Genomic DNA, 19,385 nt, shown 5'->3' with positions numbered 1-19,385 from the left:
GGACAGTCTCTTCCCAGTTTCTACAGTGGAGACTGGGGTGGCCCCACACACCTGCTTTAGGCCACATGGACGGTCGGCCCCGGGACCACCCAGCAACAGGTGCCCCGTGAATATACCTGCGTCTTAGCCACACACACACCACAGCGCCAGGGCAGTCTCGCCCCAGAAACGAAGCATCTGGGTGTTACCCACAAAAAGGCACCTGATGTAGCGTTACAACTTTTCATATTCTAACTTTGCTTTTCTACATCCCCCAAATCTTCTCCAGTGAAAATGTTTACTTCTGTAAACACAAACAAGACATCCAAAAGACACAGAGTGAGCAGCTGCTGGAAGCCCTAGGAGACCAGAGACCCTGGGAGCAGGTGCGGAGACGTGGGCACCGTCCTCCGGTGTCGGGGTACCACGGCACGCCATGTGCGTCACACAGAAGGCTGGCAGCATGTCCGCGGTGACACGTCCCGGGGCCACAGCGCCCAGGTGGAAGCCTCATGGCACAGGGACACGCTCCACTGAGAGCTGACAGGCTGGACCCTGGCTCCTGCTTGTGTGGGGACTGGGAATCACCCTGAAAGGCCGACTGGCCAGTGGGACTGACCCTGGACGGAAGCTGCACCAACACGCTCCCCCCATGAGGCCCCAGCAAAGTGGCTGCCCAGCCCCATCATCACTCAGGGTGGCCCGAGGAAAACACTCAAACTGTAGTTCAGATCGGCAAATTGTTGATGCCTCAAGTGAGCTGTGACTTCAGGGGAGAAAGCATCGCATCCCACCCCCACACAAAGGGCCGCCACCCAGCAACTCCCGTGGAGAGGCCCAGTATGTTCGATGACATTCCCGACAACCTTCCTTTCCAAAATAGCCTCCAACCACAGAAGTTGCTCAAAACCCCTCAAACCTGACAGCAGAGGATGTACAACCCCTCTCCATGGTCAGTAATTAGGGCTCTCCCCAGGTGTCATTTGAGCACGACCCGTCCTGCTCGGGGCACAGCAGACCCAGGCTGCGGCTGTGGGAGCCGTGGCAGGAACTCAGAATAGAACACGGCCAGCTTCAGAGACCTTCTGTTCCTACTGTGGTGGGAGGCGCACATTCCCCCCACGCCACAATTCCAGAGAATGGGATGCAGGTGTTACTGGAAGAAACAGAAGCAAAAGTCAAAATAAGCTCCTCCATGGGGCCGGTGCATGGCACGGCCCTAACCTCTTCCCTCAGCCCTGGCCGCACGTGCCCCACAAGCCCCCAGTCTGGGCACACTGCACGGTCTGCACCGGACAGGACACCGCGTCATCAATCTGGCAAGGGCCAGTGCAAACAGGGAACAAAACAGTCCATCTGTGTGAATGGGTGTTCACATAGCTCAGCACCGGGCGGGCTCCCGCAAATCTACTTCCCCGAGCTGCTGTCAGGGCCCCGGGCAACCAGAACATGGTCCTGGCAGGCCCTCCACCAGGGGAAGTCAGGGCCTCTCCCCCAGAGCCCGAGCACCTTCCACAGGTGGCCATTCGGGAGGCGTTGCTGGGTTCTCAGCTCAGCAGCAAGGACCAGGGGCTGTGCGGGACCCCCTGCAAACAATGGTCTCCAGGCTCTGCCCAGAGTCCCCAGTTCGTGGGTCTGGGGTGGGGCCCAAACAGCTACACAGCAAACCAGTCCCAGTGTGCTGGGGGCGTGAGGACCCACTGGGAGCGCCCTGGTGAGAAGTCGGAGGAGGCTGTGGTCGGGCCCCTCTTCTCCCACCTCCGGGGGGGCCAGCAGCCTCCTCTTCCCGCAGAGCTGAACCAGCTCAGCGACAGGCTCCACAATCAGTGCAAATATTTCAAAAGAAACCTCACTGGGAAGGAGACGGTTATCGGGGCGGGGGGGGGTTGATGGGACATGCAAAGGGCCAGGGCAGGGGGCCTGGGAGGACCGGGGGTGGGGAAGTCGGGGGGCTTGGCAGGGAGGCCCGGGGGCTGGCAGGGCCCATGAAGACAATAAGAGGGAGAGAGCCGGGACCCCCAGGGCCAGGTTGAGGGAGGGGGGAGGGGGGACTAGGGACTCAGGGGAGGGTCCTGGGACATCCCTGATGAGCAGGTGAGCAATGCTAACCCCAAAAATGTCTGCTTCTCCTGCTCTGCTGTCCTGGGCGGAGCGTGCTCAAGGAGGGGCTCACGGGCGGCACTTGGGGCACAGAGGTCCCCCTTGGCAGGGGCCCACCCCAGCACACCAGACATCCTAAACCAATAGGTGTGGCCCAGACCCCCCCTCCATGGCCCCCCACACTCTCCGGGCAGGTCACGAGGTCACTCAGCCCATGGCCCGTGGCTGCAGAATGGTGACACCTGAACACAGAGGGGTCCGGGCTAAGCCCACCCAGGAGCCAAGCTGCCTTCGAGAGATGGCGGAAGAAGATGAACACTAATGAGGAACCAGGACCCGTGGTCTGTCACCTGCATTTCAAGACTGTAGAAGCTTCTGTTAGAGATTTGCACAATATACCCACAAACCGTGATCAGGCGTGTGCAGAGCAGGTGTGTGCGGGGGCCCGCTGGGCACCAACAGAAGTCCACACGGCAACTCGTCTGTGCGGCTGAAAATGGATTTCCTCCCATCACCCTGCGAGCTCCCTATTCTGCATTTCCAGGGGTTTCCTTTCTTAGACTCAAGTCCAAACCAGCCAGCGAAGGACACCGGGTCATCTGGGCCCTGCCCGCGTTGGGGTGAGTGTGGGGTGTGTCATCACACAGGACCCCGGGGGCATCTGGGGCCAGGACCCTCATTCCGCGTTTGACAAAATGACATCTTATTTTGGCTGGTCTTTCAACTGCACAAGCCAGAACGAGTGCAACATTATCACGCATTTAATTTTACTTATAAAAGCAACTTGTTTTTCTTCATTCTTCCCTGAGCTTTGTTTACTCTTCTCCGTTAATAAAATGAGGGCAGGTTTTTAGTATAAACCTAAGAGTATGTAAACACTCGCTCCAAAACTTGTTTGGTGTTGACCCCAGCAGCCCCATTTCCATATACAGAGAGAAGTCAGACTCTCTAAATCGCCAGTGAAGTTATCCAGAAGTCCCAATGAGTCCTGGGGCGGGGAGAAGTCTGCTGGGGGGGGGGGGCTCCTCCCGCTTGGCCACCCGGTCCCGCACACAGAGGCCAGGCCCCCCCACCTGAAAACCCCTGCAGCCCACGAGGGCCTCCCTTGCCAGTGGGTCACCTGCACCTGTGTCCCGAGACCCAGCATCTGTACCTCGTCGACTGCAAGAGAAGTCACAGTTGTCCTGGGCATCTGTCCTGGGCGAGGTCAGCACGTGAGTGTGAGGCCTCGGTGACAAGCACTCATGTCAGGAGAATGACAGCAGGCGCCATCAGGCCCCACCAGGACCCCGGGAGGCTGCTCGGCACACAAAAATGCTTGTTTTTCTGGGGGGGGGGGGTCGCCTGCAGGCCCTAAGTGCAGGCTCACCACACGATAACTTCCTGTAGTTTCCAAAAAAGTTAACTGTTTCATTAATATACTTCCCACCATCAGGCCTGCGCCACAGAGATAAAACCGTGAAATGCTGCAGAAAGAAGCCACAGCTTCAATACAACATGCCGAAATCTCGAAGGCCACCAGAGCATCTAGTGCGCCAGCGCGGTCCACTGTTTTCACAGCTTCTTCCCTAACACGCTCAGGCTTGGAGGAATTTTTGTAACTGCGCCAAACCCTTTGTAACTAGCCGAGCATCAGAAACACCTCCTGTGTTCTACTTTGTACCACAACCCAAGGGAACACACAGCCTCCAGCTCCATTCCTCCAGGGACAGCGTCCCTGCAAACTACATTTATGTGTGACTGTGCTTCTTGGTTAATGGTTTACTTCTAAGTCCTAGGCAGCGTGCTTAAGGCAGCAACAGACACGCTCTGTGAAGAGGACAGACAGGCTCAGAAGCGTCTGCCGTGGGGCCGCAGACGTCCCCGGGGCCTCCCAGCCTGATGGGATGAGTGCGGCCCAAGGCCTGGGACACAGGTCAATGCAGGTGAGCCCACCCCACCAGGAGCAGGGGGGCCAGACCCCAGGTGCCACTAAACCCTGCCCTCCCAGCCCGGCTCCTGCACACAGCCACGTCCCCTCAAGGAATCCAGCCGGCCGTCCTGCTTTCAACAGTTCATGAAAATGCCAGTGGTTGCCCACCCCAGCCCCAGGAGACCTTGGGCTCTTCCTCACAGTGAGGAAGAGCTGGACGACACAGGGACAGGCTTGCGCAGGGGAGGCACAGGCAGGCCCCAAATCACCACCGTGCCGCTCAACCCACTTAAGAACCCAATGAAGCCTACTGTTATCCTCATTTTACAGACACAGAGAGGTTAAGTGATTTGGCCAAAGTTCACACAGCAGGGAAGGTGCAGAGCCAGGAATGTCACCAGCTCAGCCCCAGGGCACTGCCCTTGTCGCTCACAGACTAGACCCTTGGGCTGTATTAGTTTGGTCCACACTGTGGTGGAGGGCGGGGGTCTTTCCATGAGGTGAGCATGAGACGTCTACTCCCTGCCCTCAAATGTGACTCACAGCCCTTCAAGGCCATATTGCGGAGAGAAGCATGGAGAGCTAGTCAGACGCACTCTCCTTGGTGCTCAGGTGCCCTAAACTCTCCTACCCAGTGTGGACGTTCTCAGAGAGGGTTCTCTGGGCTGCCAGGTGCTCAGCTGGGAGCCACTCTTCCCCTCCAAGCTGTGACAAACAAAAACATCTCCAGACATGCCCAAACGTCCCCGGAATAAAACCATGGTGTTAAAGAAACGTTGTGCATCTGGACACACTCACTCCCAGGTGAGCAGCACAGGCTGGGACCAGACGTCCGTGAGCCTGGGACGGGTCCCACGGAGTGAGGTGTGAAGACAGTGGTGTGCCCGTCCACAGGGCCAGTCCTGCTCTCTCATGGAAGGAACAAGGTTCACAAGTCGCCCAAGAATAGTGTAAGGAAAATTCACAGGCCCCTCCCTCCCCCGGTTTTCCATTCCCTTCACAGGATCGAGGACTTGAGTACTGCTGAGCAAAAGCCCGGGAAGCCGAGGAGCTGGGGTACCAGGGAGACAGCACTGGGCCTCCCCACTATGCTGTCACTCATGGCAAGGGGCCAAGACTCTTAGGAAACCCTAGGACCAGGAGGACCTCCCAGAAGGGGGCGAGCCCTGCTGTCCCCCCACTTCCCCAGTCGGAGCCCTGTTTCTGAAGCCCCTGGAATGTCTGTCTCCCTCTCCCTGCCTCGCCCTCCCACTAAGGGCCCTGCGAACCACAGACAACTCTGGAGAGGAAAAAGGCACAGAGGACCAAAACCCGGGTCTGGGCACCGCCTGTTGCCGTGGCTCTCGGCTGTGCCATGCCTCCCTCCCCATCCCGCAGGCCCGACTATAGCCGAAGGTGGTCTGCAGGTCCGAAACGCACATCTGTAAACATGAATGTGCAAAGCAGTGTCCGATCCGGCCTCCTAGTCCATCTCCAGACCCGGTCCCTCCCCCTCCCTGCTCCCAGCGTCCCAGAGCGACCCTCGCCATCTCAAGGAGCCTGAGAAGCTGCTGATGTCAGACAGACCGCTGTCACCTGCCGCCAAGGAAGGGGAAGCAAATCGCCAGAGCCGGCAACTGTGGAGGACATTGCACTTTCCAACAGGTAAGATCTCACAATAGGTAAAACATGGAGTTGATTTTTAATTTATTTTTAAAGATGAAAGGAAGTGCTCTTCTCATACATGGGGACCACTGTGCACAGTTAAAACTGACCTCCACTGGTTTGGGCGTCCCAAGAGGGCAGGAGGAGCTGCTCAGACCCGTCCTGGTCTCAGCACAAAGGAAATCTCGCCTCCCCAAAACTGGAACAGTCCCGTTATCACTAACCCCATAAAGACAGCACTTTGTCTTACCCATCAGGCCGTACAAACCCAGAAATCGAGGCCCGTGTTTTCTCCATGTGCCGAGACAGGCCCCGTGCACCGGCCCCACAGCCCCCTACGAAGCATCCAGTGGGCGAGAAGCCATCAGAACCACCAGACCCCCTGCGCCGACTTCCTCAACAGCTGACTCGTGTGACTCTGAATCGCCACCCAAGCCACCAGCAAGCGCTGTGCAGCAGGAGAAAATCTGAAAACTAGCTTTTCCCCAACTAGCATTAGTGATTCACACATTAAGGCAAAGCTCCTCCAACGCCTGTGGTGACCCGAAAAGCCTTCGGTCTTACACCCACTTGTGGACGCCACCCCTCGTGGCCTGCCCCGGCCCGACACGGCCACTCAGCACGCCCCGCCACGCCCCGCAGCAGCGCCCACCCCCGGGCACAGGACACTTCCCAGGGACTCTGAACTACTTTATCTGAAGAGGCCATCACCGCTTTGAGGCCACGGCAGGAGGGAGTTCCGCGCCAGCTCCCGGAGCGAGGCCGAGCTGCGGAAACCCCGCGGCTGAAGGCCAACAGGCACCTCGCGCTTACGCCGGCGCCCCTCGGGTCGCAGCACCCGCGGTCCTCCTGTGGGTGCCCACGGGGAAGCCGACGCAGGCTGGGCAACGAGCGCGGCAGCGGCGCGTCCCCAAAGGAGAGAGGCCGAATTTAAGTGTCCCTAATTGCAGGGAAGGACGGCCGGGTGACCCGGCAGGAAGCGTCCAGCTCCTGGGACCCCTGTGCCTGCCCCTCCGGCTTCCTCCTGACCAGCCCCTTTGCTCCTGTGACTCAAGGCTCCGCCGGTCCAGGAGGACAGGAAAGAGGTTCCCTGAAGGGATCACTGGAAAACACTTTAGGAAACAATAACAAATAGAAAATCAAGATACTGAGCAAAAACATAACGACAAGAGTTTTTTTTCTTTCCACGTGACCCTTTATTTCCAGTCAGGATGCGCATAAACACACTCTTGGGTCCAAATGCTGAGAAACTCTTTCTCCAAATACTTGTCGCAAGCGGCGCAGAGCAGGAAGTGATGAAGAGAGAAAGGAATGCCGCAGATCCCAGATGGACGGAGCCAGCTGGGGGCTCAGGAAGCCAAGCGAGGTCTCTCACCGTCCCCTCCCACGGCTGCTCAAGGAGTCACCGTCTGCAGCAGACCCAGCTCGGGGGGACACGCGAAATCGTCACCCTGGCCGGGCTTCGCCTCTTCCAGACGTGTGTGCACTGGCTGCCGCTCGGGAGGGGTGAGCAGAGGCTGTCCCAGCAGCCTGGCTCCAGGTGTGCCCCACGAACCCGGAGGGGCACAAGAGCCCGTGCGTGCACCTGCCCCAGGTGAGCACGTGGAAGGAACTTCTCCTCCAAACCTACAGAACTGCCCAAGGATCGCCTTCTCCTCGGCGCCACCAGACGCCCCGCGGGGCGCAGCTCACCGTCTGTGGCCCCAGGACCAACGCCATCCCCTTCTCCTGTCTCCCAAAGTGACATCCGTCCTGCTCACTGTACCCTCCCGAGTGGCTCTGCCCAGCCAGCGTCCTCGGAGCCTGTCAGACGGGGAGGCCCGAGGGCAGCCAGCTGATAAACAGGCTAGTTTGTGGCCCTGAGAAGCGAAAGCCTTCTGATTCAAATACAAAAAATTAAAGACTCAAAAGCAACTGCAGAAAAACTTTCAAGTCATAGAAAGTGGAAAGGTAGGGGTCCAAGCACAGAGACCCCGGGTGCCCCCAGAACTTACCCACGGCCCACCGGGAGCAGCTCACGGGGCCACAGGACTCGCTGCAGCGCATCTGTGGCCTCTACCATGTCAAACAGAAGAAAAAAGACAGAGCTGCTTGAGAGACAGGAGCTCCTCTTAAATGCCACGCTGCCCACCATGCCCTGTGTGGCCAGGCCCCGGTGCCACAGATCTCAGCAGGGGACGGAGCCGTCACGAGGGCCGTGAGCCTCCCGTATGTCCCCAGCCTCCCACCACACCGGGCACATGGTGTCAGGCACCTCTACCCCGAGACAGGCCACAGGGCCCCATGTGTGTGTGTGAGTGGTATGTGCCCATGTGTGCCCGTGTGTATATGTGTGTGTGTGGTGCACCATGTGTGTACATCGGTGCATCTGTGTGTGCACCTGTGAGTGTATTCTGTGCGTATGCATATGTATAGAGTGTGCCTATGTATACACACGTGTGCACCTGTGTTCCATGCATGTGTGTGAGTATAGTGTGCACCTGTGTGTGCTGTGTGCGTATGCAGTGTGCCCATGTGTATGTACGTGTGCATGTATGTGTGGTGTGCCCATGTGTCTACATGTATGCATCCGTGTGTTCTGTGCACACATGTGTGTATTCTGTAGTGTGCCCGTGTGTCTACGCGTGTGCGTACATGTGTGTGTTCTGTGCACATGTGTGTGTGCACACACGAAACCGTGTTCCAACAGGAGGCAGCCGCATAGGAAAGTACAGATGGATGATCGCCCTCAGTTAAACCTCCTCCCCACGGGATGCAGCCGTGAGGAAAGCTCCAGGGTAAGTCTGTGTAAGTCTGACCAACTCCTGGACATACTGCATGTTGGTGCTAAGGATCTCCCATGTAAACATCGTACAGGCAGAGTTAAATGCCCTTGAAACTCACCCCTTGTAAAGTAATAAAACAGCTAATTATTGTTCCTAAGTTAAAAAGTACTCGTGGGGGGACACATGGGTGGCTCGGTCATTAAGCATCAGCCTTTGGCTCAGGTCCTGAGCCCAGGGTCCTGGGATCAAGCCCCACATCGGGCTCCCTATTCAGTGGGGTGCCTGCTTCTCCCTCTCCCTCTGCTGCTCCCCTTGCTCGTGCTTTTTCTCTCTCTCTGTCAAATAAAATTGGTGAAATCTTAAAAAAACAAAACCAAAAAACTATGCCTGGCAGTCAGCCCCAGGACAGACTGGCAGGGCCTCATGAGTAAACAGGGCTTGCCAGCCTCAGCCCCACGTGGTCTGGAATTCCCCAGTGGGACCCTCACCCCAAAGACCATGGGAAAACCAGCCAGGTCACAGCACATACCCCAGACCTCAAAACAAGTAGAGGGCTTGGCCAGGTCCCCTAGGGTCTTCACACTGATGGGTTTTCCAGAACCAACTCATATTCCTGGATCTCTGTCTGACCCCAGACTTGGAAAGCCCCAGTTTAGCTGGGCCAAAATAAGCAGGTGCCCCGAGGCTTAGGGGCCTGGGGCTGACCTACCCTCTGAAGCATCCGAGTTTAACGGTCCCACTGGACCCATCTTCCACCTGCCGCAAAGCCACGCCTTCTCTGCCGGCCTCGCCCAGAGAGCTTTCCCTGCACTAGCTAAGGTCGGCACCTGGGTGGGGGGGGCACCCGGCCAGGAGGAGGGATGATCAGACAGAAGCCGGAGGGCGGGAGTCAGAGAGAAGAAGGGCTGCCCACGAGGACGCCCTCTTCTGAAGCAGGTCTCAGGTACCCGACTCAGCAGGGAAGTGGGTCAGCGGGCTCTGAGCCCCTGGTAGCCACACGTTCGTGCGACAGGCTCACTCTGCTGAGTAAGCCCCCTCGGTGCTCATTTAAGGGTTCGCTAAGGAGGAAGGCATGGGTGGGAAGCAGCTCTCTCCTGTCTGAGGAAGTAATTGGGTACCACACCCAAGGACGCAGTTCCACCCGAACCACAAAAGTGCTGGGTCTTGGACGTGGCAAGTCCGTCACAACCCAACTGGGCAGCCACAGGCTCTCTCGCTAAATGTGCTTTGGGAAAAGTCACCAGCTTCTCTGAGCCTCAGAGGTGGGAGCTGGTTAGAGTATCTGCCCTGTGCACTGCACAGAGTCGTTAGAAGATCGAACAGTGTGTCTGCAGCTCCCTAACCAGTGACCAATCCGGTGGAGTGAAAACAGACAAAATCAAACAGACCTTCTGCTCTTGTACCTCCCAGAAGTGGATTCAGGACTGAAAACAGAAACCACAAGAGCTAAAAAAGGAAAACGAATCAGACGAAAGGAAACATACAACAAAGCCACAGAGATCTCAAGGCACACGTCACAGTCCTCACCCACAGGGTGCACTTTTATTAGGATGGACAGGACGAGAAAGGAGGAATCAGCCCTAACCCAGCCAGCGCACGAGACAACTGGCCCACACGGAGGGCACACCTAACTGGGCCCACACTGTATCTCAGAAAATCGTGGCGTCCCAAAGGTCCAGAAAGAAATACACAGATGACGAGCACTCTCAAGTCTGCTAAATGTCCAGAAGACTCCAGAAGCCGGACCCTATCCCAGGAGGCTGCTCACCCTAGGACTGAGAAAGGGGGAAGATGGTTCTCAAGAAAAGCCTGGTGACTGGGTCCTGCTCCTGGTGCGAAGGGGGCCCCGGAGGCACCTGCAGCTGCAGAGGACACGGGGGCTTGCCGGCCGAGGGGAGAGCAGCCCAGCCACGGTCTCCAGGCCGAGTTACCCCTGAGTCTAAGAAGGATCTGGCCACTTCGCTTACCTTTGGGTTTTATCCCACTGGCAACTGGGGGCCAACGCAGAATAATGCTTCACATTATTCACGTGTTCCTGTTTCTTCACAGGAACAGAAACAATGTGAAGAGGAAAAAACAGCCACAAGAGCCATTCCTTGACAGACTAAGGAGCGAAGGGTACTGTTCTGTTTCTAGAAAAACTTCTGTTTTACTGCGTAACTTGAGCACAGCCTCCAGCCTCCTTCAAAGGAGTGTGCTGCCCTCACCACGCAGTTCAGATGAGAGAAGCACCACGTGTGGTTCGTGTGTGAGATGCACCGCGTGTGGTTCAGATGTGACATGCAGAATAACTGACCAGCTGTATCGGGATGCAGCAGTCCCCAGAGAGGGGTTAAGCTTACTGGAAAACTGAAACCAGGGGCACCTTCGTGTCTCAGTCAGTTAAGCATCTGACTCTTGATTTCCGCTCCGGTCATGATCTCAGCGTCCTGAGATCAAATCCTGGGTCAGGCTCCTCACTGGGCAAGGAGCCTGCTTCTCCCCGCTCTCTCGCTCTGCCCCTCCCTGCCCACAAGCGCTGGTGCGCACACTCATGTGCTCTTTCTCTTTCTAAAAAAAAAGGAAACTGAAGCCGGCAATGTGAAATTTCAGAACGGACAGACCCACAGCCCCGGGGAGTCCAGCCCTGAGCAGAAACACACCTCGTCACACAAGGAATCACTACCTTTGGCCCCACAGTCAGCCTGATGGCCCACCGCCCCTAGCAAAGACAAAACACACACGCCAACCAGAAGCTGTCCAGACGCCGAGGCCCGCGTGGGCCCGAAGGTTGAACCGACGACGCTTGTGCGCGGCCGGGGCCGCTCCTCTCCTGACTTCGAAGGGCGGGAACGGGACCCGGACTGCAGGAGCCCGAACGTGCTCACCGGCCGTGCCGCTGCCTCGCGCCCGAGAACAGTGCGGGCCGCCTGCGGGGGAGGACGCGGCCTCAAACTCCGGCACCGGCGCCGGCTCTCCCGGTCCGAGCGACCCAGGACGCTCACCCGCCGCCCGGCCCTGCGCTCCCACACCTGCCGGCAATCGAGGCCAATCATTTTACCTTGCTGGGCCTTTCCTCTCCGAAAGCTTATTCTTTCACTTTTAAGGCTGTGATTTCTAAGCTCTTCATATGCCCGTCTCCGTGCGTAATTCTACGTGTGCCTCATGGGGATGCCCTCGAGCTGCTCTTCCCCGCCGGCCTCCGCCTCCGCGCTCCCCGCTCCGGCTGGCGGGCTGTGGGGCCTCCATGTCCAGGGCCGCGCGTGCGGCTCCGTTTGACTGTCTTTGAGGGGTGACCTTGGCTAGATTTTTCTGTGTTTTGTTTTTCTTTCTAGGCCTGCCCCTTGGAGCTTCCCGCGTGTCACCCAGGCCGGCCTGGCTCTGACTCTTCCCTCTGGAAGCTGCACGGACACCCACACGCGGGGCCCCATGGTTCAATCACCCTTTCAGCCGCTGTTTGCTTTGTCCACTCGTGTCCATTCGCCAGCAGATCACCTTGTGGGCCAGATCCCTCCGACACACGACTACCTGCTGCTTAGTGCAGAGCGGTCCATCACGGGGTACGCCCCACCCCCCCAGTGCAGACACAGGGTGCGGAAGACCAGACCATCAGGGAAGACCCCTGCTCAGGCATGGCGGTCCCGCTCTGTTCTCGAGCCTCAGACCTTGCAGGAGCAGCCGCCCTGCGAGACAGGACATCAAGTCCCCACAAGGCTCACCCTGAGGCCGGAGGACCAGCCACACACAGCGCCGGCCATGCCAGCCGCGCTGGCCACCACACTGTGACCCCAGGGGCATCTGTGCAGATCTACACCACACGCTGGCTCCCCCCTTCTCAAAAACTCAAGGCCGGCTCACAGCCACTTTCTCCCAACGCCTTTCCTGACCTCGCCCACATGCAAACACACACCTGAAGTCCAGCTCTCTCTTAACCGATGCGCCCAGCTACAGTGGGAACGCCACTTTGTCCCACGACTAACAGAACAGCCACAGACTGGCCTGGAAGTCACCCCTTCCTGTCTAGAGGAATGGGCGTGCCCTTGCTCACACAGGCTTACTAGCACCACAAAAAAGGCCTTACTCTCCACTTGGACAGAGAAACTGAGGCAAACAGGGTTTAGAAGATTTGCCTCAAGTGGTAGAATTAGTGAGAAGGACAGTCTTGGGTCCGGGCCCCCAGGTGCTGTCAGTCACGCCTGCCTCTCCTCGCAGGCTCCCGGGGGCTCCTGTCCCTCCCACGGCCTGACTGACGCTCTGCGAGCCTCGGACAGCAGGAACCCACCTCCAGGGTCACTAGGAGGGGGAGGTGCACTCGCAGCCTCACTTGCAAGGCAACACGCAAACCTCAGCTCTCAGGTGTTCGCAGCTACTGCTTCTGTTTGCTTCCAGCAAATACATCCGTCTCCTCTGCAAACATGACGAAAACGTGACAAGCCGATGCTCTGATTCCCCGATGCCTTCAGGGAGGTGTGACTGCCTATATGCTCAGAGGCCTCACTCGTTTCAGAGAAGCAAATCTGAACGCTCCTTCCAAATGCGACATGCCGCCCACGTGAGTCCGCCACAGGGATCCATGCTCTGCTCACCTGGCGATGCCTTTTCCCAAAGCGTAAGTGTTGCCAGTGGCCCTGCTCAACAAACCATCCCTGGATTTCTGTTCAAGACCACATCTCCGCAATTCCTCGCCTCTTCAACATCCGCCCCGGAAGCCCCAGGCAGTGACTACAAGGCTCAGGACAGCAAGGGCAGGGCCCTGGGCCTCCAGCCGCTGGAGACGGTGGTCGCAAGACCATCAGCATCAGCGTAAACCCCAGCTCCACTTGTACAGGCTCAGTGAGTCTGGGCAGGTAAACAAAGTTATGCGGGTCTCCCTTCCTCAACTTCAACGTCGCAGACTCGTGAGAACGTGCACGAAAATGACATAACACCTGCAAACCAGATCCCAAGAGTCTGCAACTCTGCCCACACCACACACGGGCACAGCAAGCCCAGCCCTTCCCATGTAAAACCCAGAGACGCGAACTAAAATCACACTTGGCCCCTGAGCCCGGCTGCTCCCCAGACATACCCCAGATCCACACACTAGCCCTTGGGGGTTACAAATAGCACAGGCAGCTGAGCTCGGTTAATAGAATATCCAGGTTAATTTTAGCATCAGAGTGCTCAGGGGAATACAGAATCCCTGATGCCAAGAGCCGTGTGTGGCCTGCCCCTTCTCCCACTGTCAGACACACACAATGAAAAAGCCAACACACTGATGTCTCTGCCTTATATTCACAAAGTGTTTTCTCTCATTGGGAAAACCACATATTCCTACCCCGTGAAGACCCTACCACCAACAATAACTGCTCTAACTTAGCAAGCAGGCGGCCACCGCCTCTGACCCTTACAGGACCCTGGGAGGAGCACAGTATTGCTTCCCATGTAGGAAATCTGGTTAAAGATCCCACATTTAACAGAGCCCCTGTGGTCTGGGCCATCTCCACCACACCCCTCCAAAGCAGCCATCTAGCCAGGGAGGTGCCGGCCAGAGACCCTCCACCACCATTTCCTGCTCCCGCCTCCCTCAGTTCCCTGCCGAGGGACGTCCCTTTCTGGTGGGATGGTGTCTGTGTCTGGCTGGAGGGAAGGCACAAGGCTGGGGCGGGCTCGCCTGGGCCCACAGCACCAACACCCTGCAGGGCCATGTTTTCCTGAGTGGGAGGAGCTATCAGGTCTGGTGTGCCGTCCGTCAAGCAGATCCAAACTGGGCCCTCAAGCCTGATAATGAAAACCATTAACAGGGCAAGGGGGCTTTTCTCACTCTTGAGTTCAAGGATAGGATTTTTTTTTTTTTTTTAGCTCAAGAGAAAAACCTTTGTATATTGCTCTTTATTGAACATTTTATAAGGATAAGATGACACTTTTAAAAACCAGAGGTAACTTTTATGGGAAAAGAACATACCCCGGGAAGCAAGGCTATACCACAATGCTTAAAGGGGCGTCGTGTCCAAAATAACACAGAAGAGCTCTGGCTGTGGTCCCCGGCACACTCCCTACCCACAGCCGTCAAGCTGCTTCCCCTCCGGCACCAAGGCCCTGACTCATGGAAAGTCAGAGAAGCAACTTCCTCAAAGTTACCACCTCAGAGGAAGTGCATTTGGCCTTCGCCCACAAGAGACACTAGTACAAAAACAGTAACAACTGTTCCCAAAGGTAGACAATGTTTTAGATTTTTAAGTGTGTGGAAGAAGTACCAAAACACCTGCAAGGTTTCAGTGGAGAAAGCAACAGGCTCTTCAAGACAAGGACTCCAAACAGTTACAGTAAAGATGCCTCAGTCTGATTTGGCTTTTGCAAAAGGTGGGAGGGCGAGAGAACGGGGGAGAGAAAGGACCAGATTCTTCCCACTGTCCCCAGCCTTCGCCTGTCAACCAGACAAGGACCACCACACAGTCCAAAACGATTTAAGAATTAAAGGCCAAGGCCCTGATACCTAAAACACTCTTCATTCCCCCAAAAATGTTCTGCCTTTTTTCTTAGCAACAGGAGTAGTGACATTGCTTACTGGTCTAACTTCAGGGAGAGTTTTTCTTTCTCTGTTTTCTGACAGCGAGGGGTGCGTATTAATGCAAGCCAGAACAATCCCGTCTTGTACACCCCCACCGGATGCAGCAGACAATTACTGCCTGCATTTTGCAAATGGAAAAATGAGGCTATGGATGGGGAGGCCACTTGCTCTGGGTCAGCTAGCCGGCCAAGAGCACACGGGCGTGCAGCCAGCTAGCCCGGAGACTAGGTTTGGAGATGAATGGACGGCCTGGCCAGTGTGTCCCCGAACGAGGAGAGGCCAGTGTGCATGTGACCATGTGTGTGTATGACTCATGCATGTCTGCTCCTCTCCCAGATCAACTCTGGCGTTTCTCGTCATCTTGTGCCTTTAAGACCAGGGCATTCAGGCAAGTCAGAGGCAACACTGGCCACAACAGACAACCAAGGAGAGAAATCAAGAGCTCAGCACACCACGTTCCATGTCCAGAACCATCCCGATCCCATCCTATTAACAGGCTCTCCCTCGACTCAGATGAGACTAAGCCCCAACCCAGTGCACCCAGTTCACCCTCGGGGCTGCAGCCCAGCCTCGAACTCAGAAGCCCAAGCCGAGACCACCCAAACACAGAAGTATGCCCTGCCGTGCTGTGTATAGCCCCTTGCTCTCTGACCGCCACCCCGATAAAAAGGGGAGACACTGTATCTCCCTCTTACAGCTCAGCATTGTGCACTGTGATGAGGACCCTCAGAGGAGAGACAAGAGCTTCTTGGAGATGGAACAACACCCAGGGAGTTGGAGCTGGTGCTGTCCCCACTGCTATAGCCCTCAGATCTGGAGAAGGGGCTCCAAAGCTCCCAACAGCACCTTTTCCCCTGGGGGTTAGAGATGGCAGATGCTTCCATCACTGCACTACTCCAAAGCTGAGCTGGGTGGTTCTCTCCCTCGTTGAAAGTGGAACACAAAGCACAGAAAGCCTAACCAAGCGCTGTCTCCGAACCCTCTTCCTTCCACAAGAGGCCCCTCTCTTTCAGATCCAGAACCCACCCACAGACAAGGCCAGTGGGGCTGCTCTCCCGCATCTCCGGGGGTCTCCTCAGTCCCCTGCTTCCTGTACTGTACCACTCTGGAAAGAAATCAACACTACTGTTCCAGAACTCTCCTGGAATTGAGTGTCAGAATGGCAGTGCCTGGCCTGAACCACAAGATCCTCAGACCCACTCCTGCCTGCTGTACGCAGAAAGCCTGGCACTCTCCTCCACAACCAGACCCCCATGCCAAGGTCCCCCTCCTGCTCCCTTGATCCAGGAAGCATCTGGAACCCTCGGGGTGATGTCCCTCACACTCCCGGACGATGAGTGAGGGCTCTGGGCCGGAGGACCGTGGCAGAGGCAGTGTGCCTGCCCCCGCTTCAGCGGCTGGGACGGTGGAATCTCTCAGTACGAAAGTGACAGCAGATTTCACCCAAGTGAACACGAGAAATTGGCTGCAGGCAGACTCGAGCCTGAAGATCTGCTACATCCAGTCCCGGTGCTTCTCCGCCAAGTATCCAGTGTCTCAGCGATGATCCCCGAACCAAAATAAAGCGGACAGGAAACGACACGCGGATTGGGGCGGCTGGAATTCCTCGGGCAGCATCAAATGTCATCAACAACGGACAGTCCCTGGGTGCCTGGCTCTGTTCCCAGCGGCCCCTTTTCACGTGGGGCAGAGCAGGGACCGCGGACGCGAGGGGACCCCGAGGTCGGGCAGCACTGCGGGTCCACCGAAGGCTGTTCTCTCTCCCGGGACGTTTACCGCATCGCTGTGCGACAGTCACTCCGGACAAGGATCTCGTTTTTAGGAGGCAAAGCACTTGCCCACCGCCCTCCGGAGACAAACAGCGGCGGGCAGACGCGGGCCTCTCCGGACGGCCCCAGCAAGTGCGGACGAGCCTCCAGCCCCCCCGGAATCCGCACATCACGCCCTCCCCAGGCCCGCACGGCGACGCGGCCTGCAGGGCGGGCGCCGGTGGCCCTGAGCCCCTCCGGCCGGGTCTCCGCGGAGCGGGCCGGGGCGCTCCCCGCCTCCCCGCGCGAGCAGCTGGGGCCGGGCGCGCAGCGCACATCCGCCGCGGGCCGCGCACGCACAGCCGCGAACACGCACAGCCGCCCCCGGGGCCGCGCGCCCCGCACCGCCCGCAGCCGGAGCCGGGCCCACGCCCCCGGGGCACGCGTGGAGGGAAGCGTCCCGGGGCAGCCGCGGCGCGGAGACGCGACCCCGCGGTCCGCCCAGCCGCCCGCGGACACGCACGCCCGCAGGCTCCCGCCGCGTCCCGCCGCGTCCCGCCCCGCACCGCCCCGCACCGCCCCGCACCCGCGTCCGCGCTGCCCGGCCCGCCGCCGGGGAGGGGGCGCGCGGCGCTCACCGATCTTGATCTTCACGCTCTGGAAGACCCGCAGCCCCTCCTCCTCCACCGCCATGCTGCGTCGCCCGCCCGGAGCCCGCGGGCCTCGCCCGGATCCTCGCGCCGAGCCCCGCGGAGCAGCCGCAGCCCGAGCCGCCGCGCAGTCCCAGCGCTCTGCGCCAGACCCCGCGCGCCTCCGCCGCCCCGCCCCGCCCACCGGCCTGCCCCGCCCCGCCCACCGGCCTGCCCCGGCTCCCCATTGGCCACGGCTCCAGAGAGGCGGGGCGCTACGGTTCCGCCCGCCTCGCGGCTCCAGCTGCCCATTGGCTGAGGCCTGGGAGGCGGGAGCGAGACGGCTCCGCCCGCGGAACAGCGCCAGCTCCTCATTGGCCGAGGCTCGGGGAGGGGCGGAGTCGGTCTCGGGAGGGCTCGGCAGGGACCGGCGGGGGGGGGGACGCGGAATGGGGAAGACGGCGCCGGGAGGCGAGAGAAGGGATGGAGAGCCGGGGGCGGGGGAGGCCCGAGGACACGGCGGGGGGAACCGGGGGAGGGGATGGGGGGACCTGGCTGGGGGTGGGGGTCGGGTGGGGGAGCCAGGAGGGGGGACGGGGAAACCGGGCGGGGAGGGGCTGAGGAGGGGGAGACCCCGGTGGGGGACCCGCTGGGGGGCGGGGCGGGGCGGGGCGAGGAGGTGGAGGAGGCCGAGGAACCAGAAGCGGGAATGGAGGAGATGAGGGGGGAGGGGAGCGAAGATTGGGGGACCCCGTGCGGCGAGGGGCCCAGGATAGAAGGAAGCCAGACGGGAGGGCTGGGGGGGTAGCCGGGCAGCGGAATGCAGTGGGTCCGGGGCAGGGGCACGGGGGAAGGAGGGCGACCCTGAGGCTTGGAAGAGCGTCGTCTAGATTAATGTTCTCAAAATCCTGAATCCCAGACATCCCTAGATCGTCTGGACCTGAGAGGCGTCCCACCTCGTGCTACAGACAAATGCTCCCTCTGTTTGCTGGTGACTGCAGAGACCTGTGCGGGACGGTGGTGCGCCGGGGGCCTCCAGCCCCACACCTCCACCGTGTCACCATCTCCCCACTGGAGACGGGCCGGATCAGACAAAGGAAGAAGGTCTTTTCTGCAAAGGAGCCTCACAACCAAGGGGTGTGCGCAAAGGGCTGGAGGAAATAAACCCCAAACCAGATCCAGAGAACGTTGGCTTTGGGCAGGGAGAACAAAAAGGTAGATCAGGTTAGGGGTCATTCAATTATGGGAGAGGATTTGGCACTTGGCAAGTACCCCACGCCTCTGGTGGCCTTCGGAAGCTCAGAACAAGTGATATCCCGCACTAAGTGGGGATGCCATGGACATGGCAGACAGCAGGTTAAAGCATCGCAATGCTCAGAGAAGCAGCTCAGGAGAGTAAATACACTCCTATGACCGGGAAAGCTAGTTGCAAACTAGGTTTCCTGCAAAGCCTGGAGGGCACTTCATGACAAAAGTGGTGAGGACTGAGTGAGAGTCTCCGCAGGAGGTGGCCATTGTAGGCCTGACCTGAGGGTACAGATGCCAGCACTGGGCTCGCTGATAGCCATGCTGGTGATCAGATAGTGACATACTAGAGGCCAAGCACTGAGGTTTCACCATCAGAAGCAAACCAAGTGCTATCACATACTGAGCCGCAGGACTGGAGGGGCAGCTGGGGCGCTGTGAACTGCACAGGGCCGCTGAGATGGTCCACCGGACATGCTGTCAGAAGCAAGGCAGTTGCCAGCCGGTAAGAGGTGGTTCCATCCGTACAGCCAAAAGCAATCAAAGACAGGTATCAGTAGCTGAAGAAATGTGCCCAATAAGACATCACAGTCCCTTGCCCAGTTTTCAGATGTGAGCCTGTTTTCATCCTCAGAGCCCACCAAGTGGGGGAGATAAGCTGGCAACACGTATGCATGGTGAGGGTTCCCCTAGGACACCTCGGCCCAGCAAAGGCACCTGTGGCCATTTACCTAGACATTTCAAACACGCCTGGGCTTCAAGTCATGAGACACAGGGACCCAATGTGTAGAAAAAGATTTGTGAGGTCCAGGGAATGAGTGGAGCCCAGGCCCC

The 19,385-nt window shown here is 58.4% G+C and overlaps 1 protein-coding gene across 3 annotated transcripts in view; it reads right to left on the bottom strand.

The window, feature by feature from the left end:
* RASA3 (RAS p21 protein activator 3) overlaps positions 1 to 17,484 on the bottom strand; it is a 114,557-nt gene extending 97,073 nt beyond the window's left edge. For 2 of the 3 annotated variants that reach the window (XM_045081236.1, XM_045081237.1), the window contains exon 1: positions 17,316 to 17,463. In XM_045081236.1, the coding sequence (XP_044937171.1) occupies positions 17,316 to 17,370 (55 nt within the window). In that variant the 5' untranslated portion in view covers positions 17,371 to 17,463. Of the gene's footprint in view, positions 1 to 17,315 lie in introns of all 3 variants that reach the window. The other variant, XM_045081238.1, reaches the window with a different exon arrangement.
* Positions 17,485 to 19,385: the final 1,901 nt, after the last annotated feature.

The sequence above is a fragment of the Mustela putorius genome, unplaced genomic scaffold, assembly GCF_011764305.1.
Source record: "Mustela putorius furo isolate JIRA1106 unplaced genomic scaffold, ASM1176430v1.1 tig00000551_pilon_pilon_pilon, whole genome shotgun sequence".
Lineage (NCBI taxonomy): Eukaryota > Metazoa > Chordata > Mammalia > Carnivora > Mustelidae > Mustela > Mustela putorius.
The sequence above is the reverse complement of the archived record's forward strand: the minus strand, read 5'-3'. Positions and strand labels throughout refer to the sequence as shown.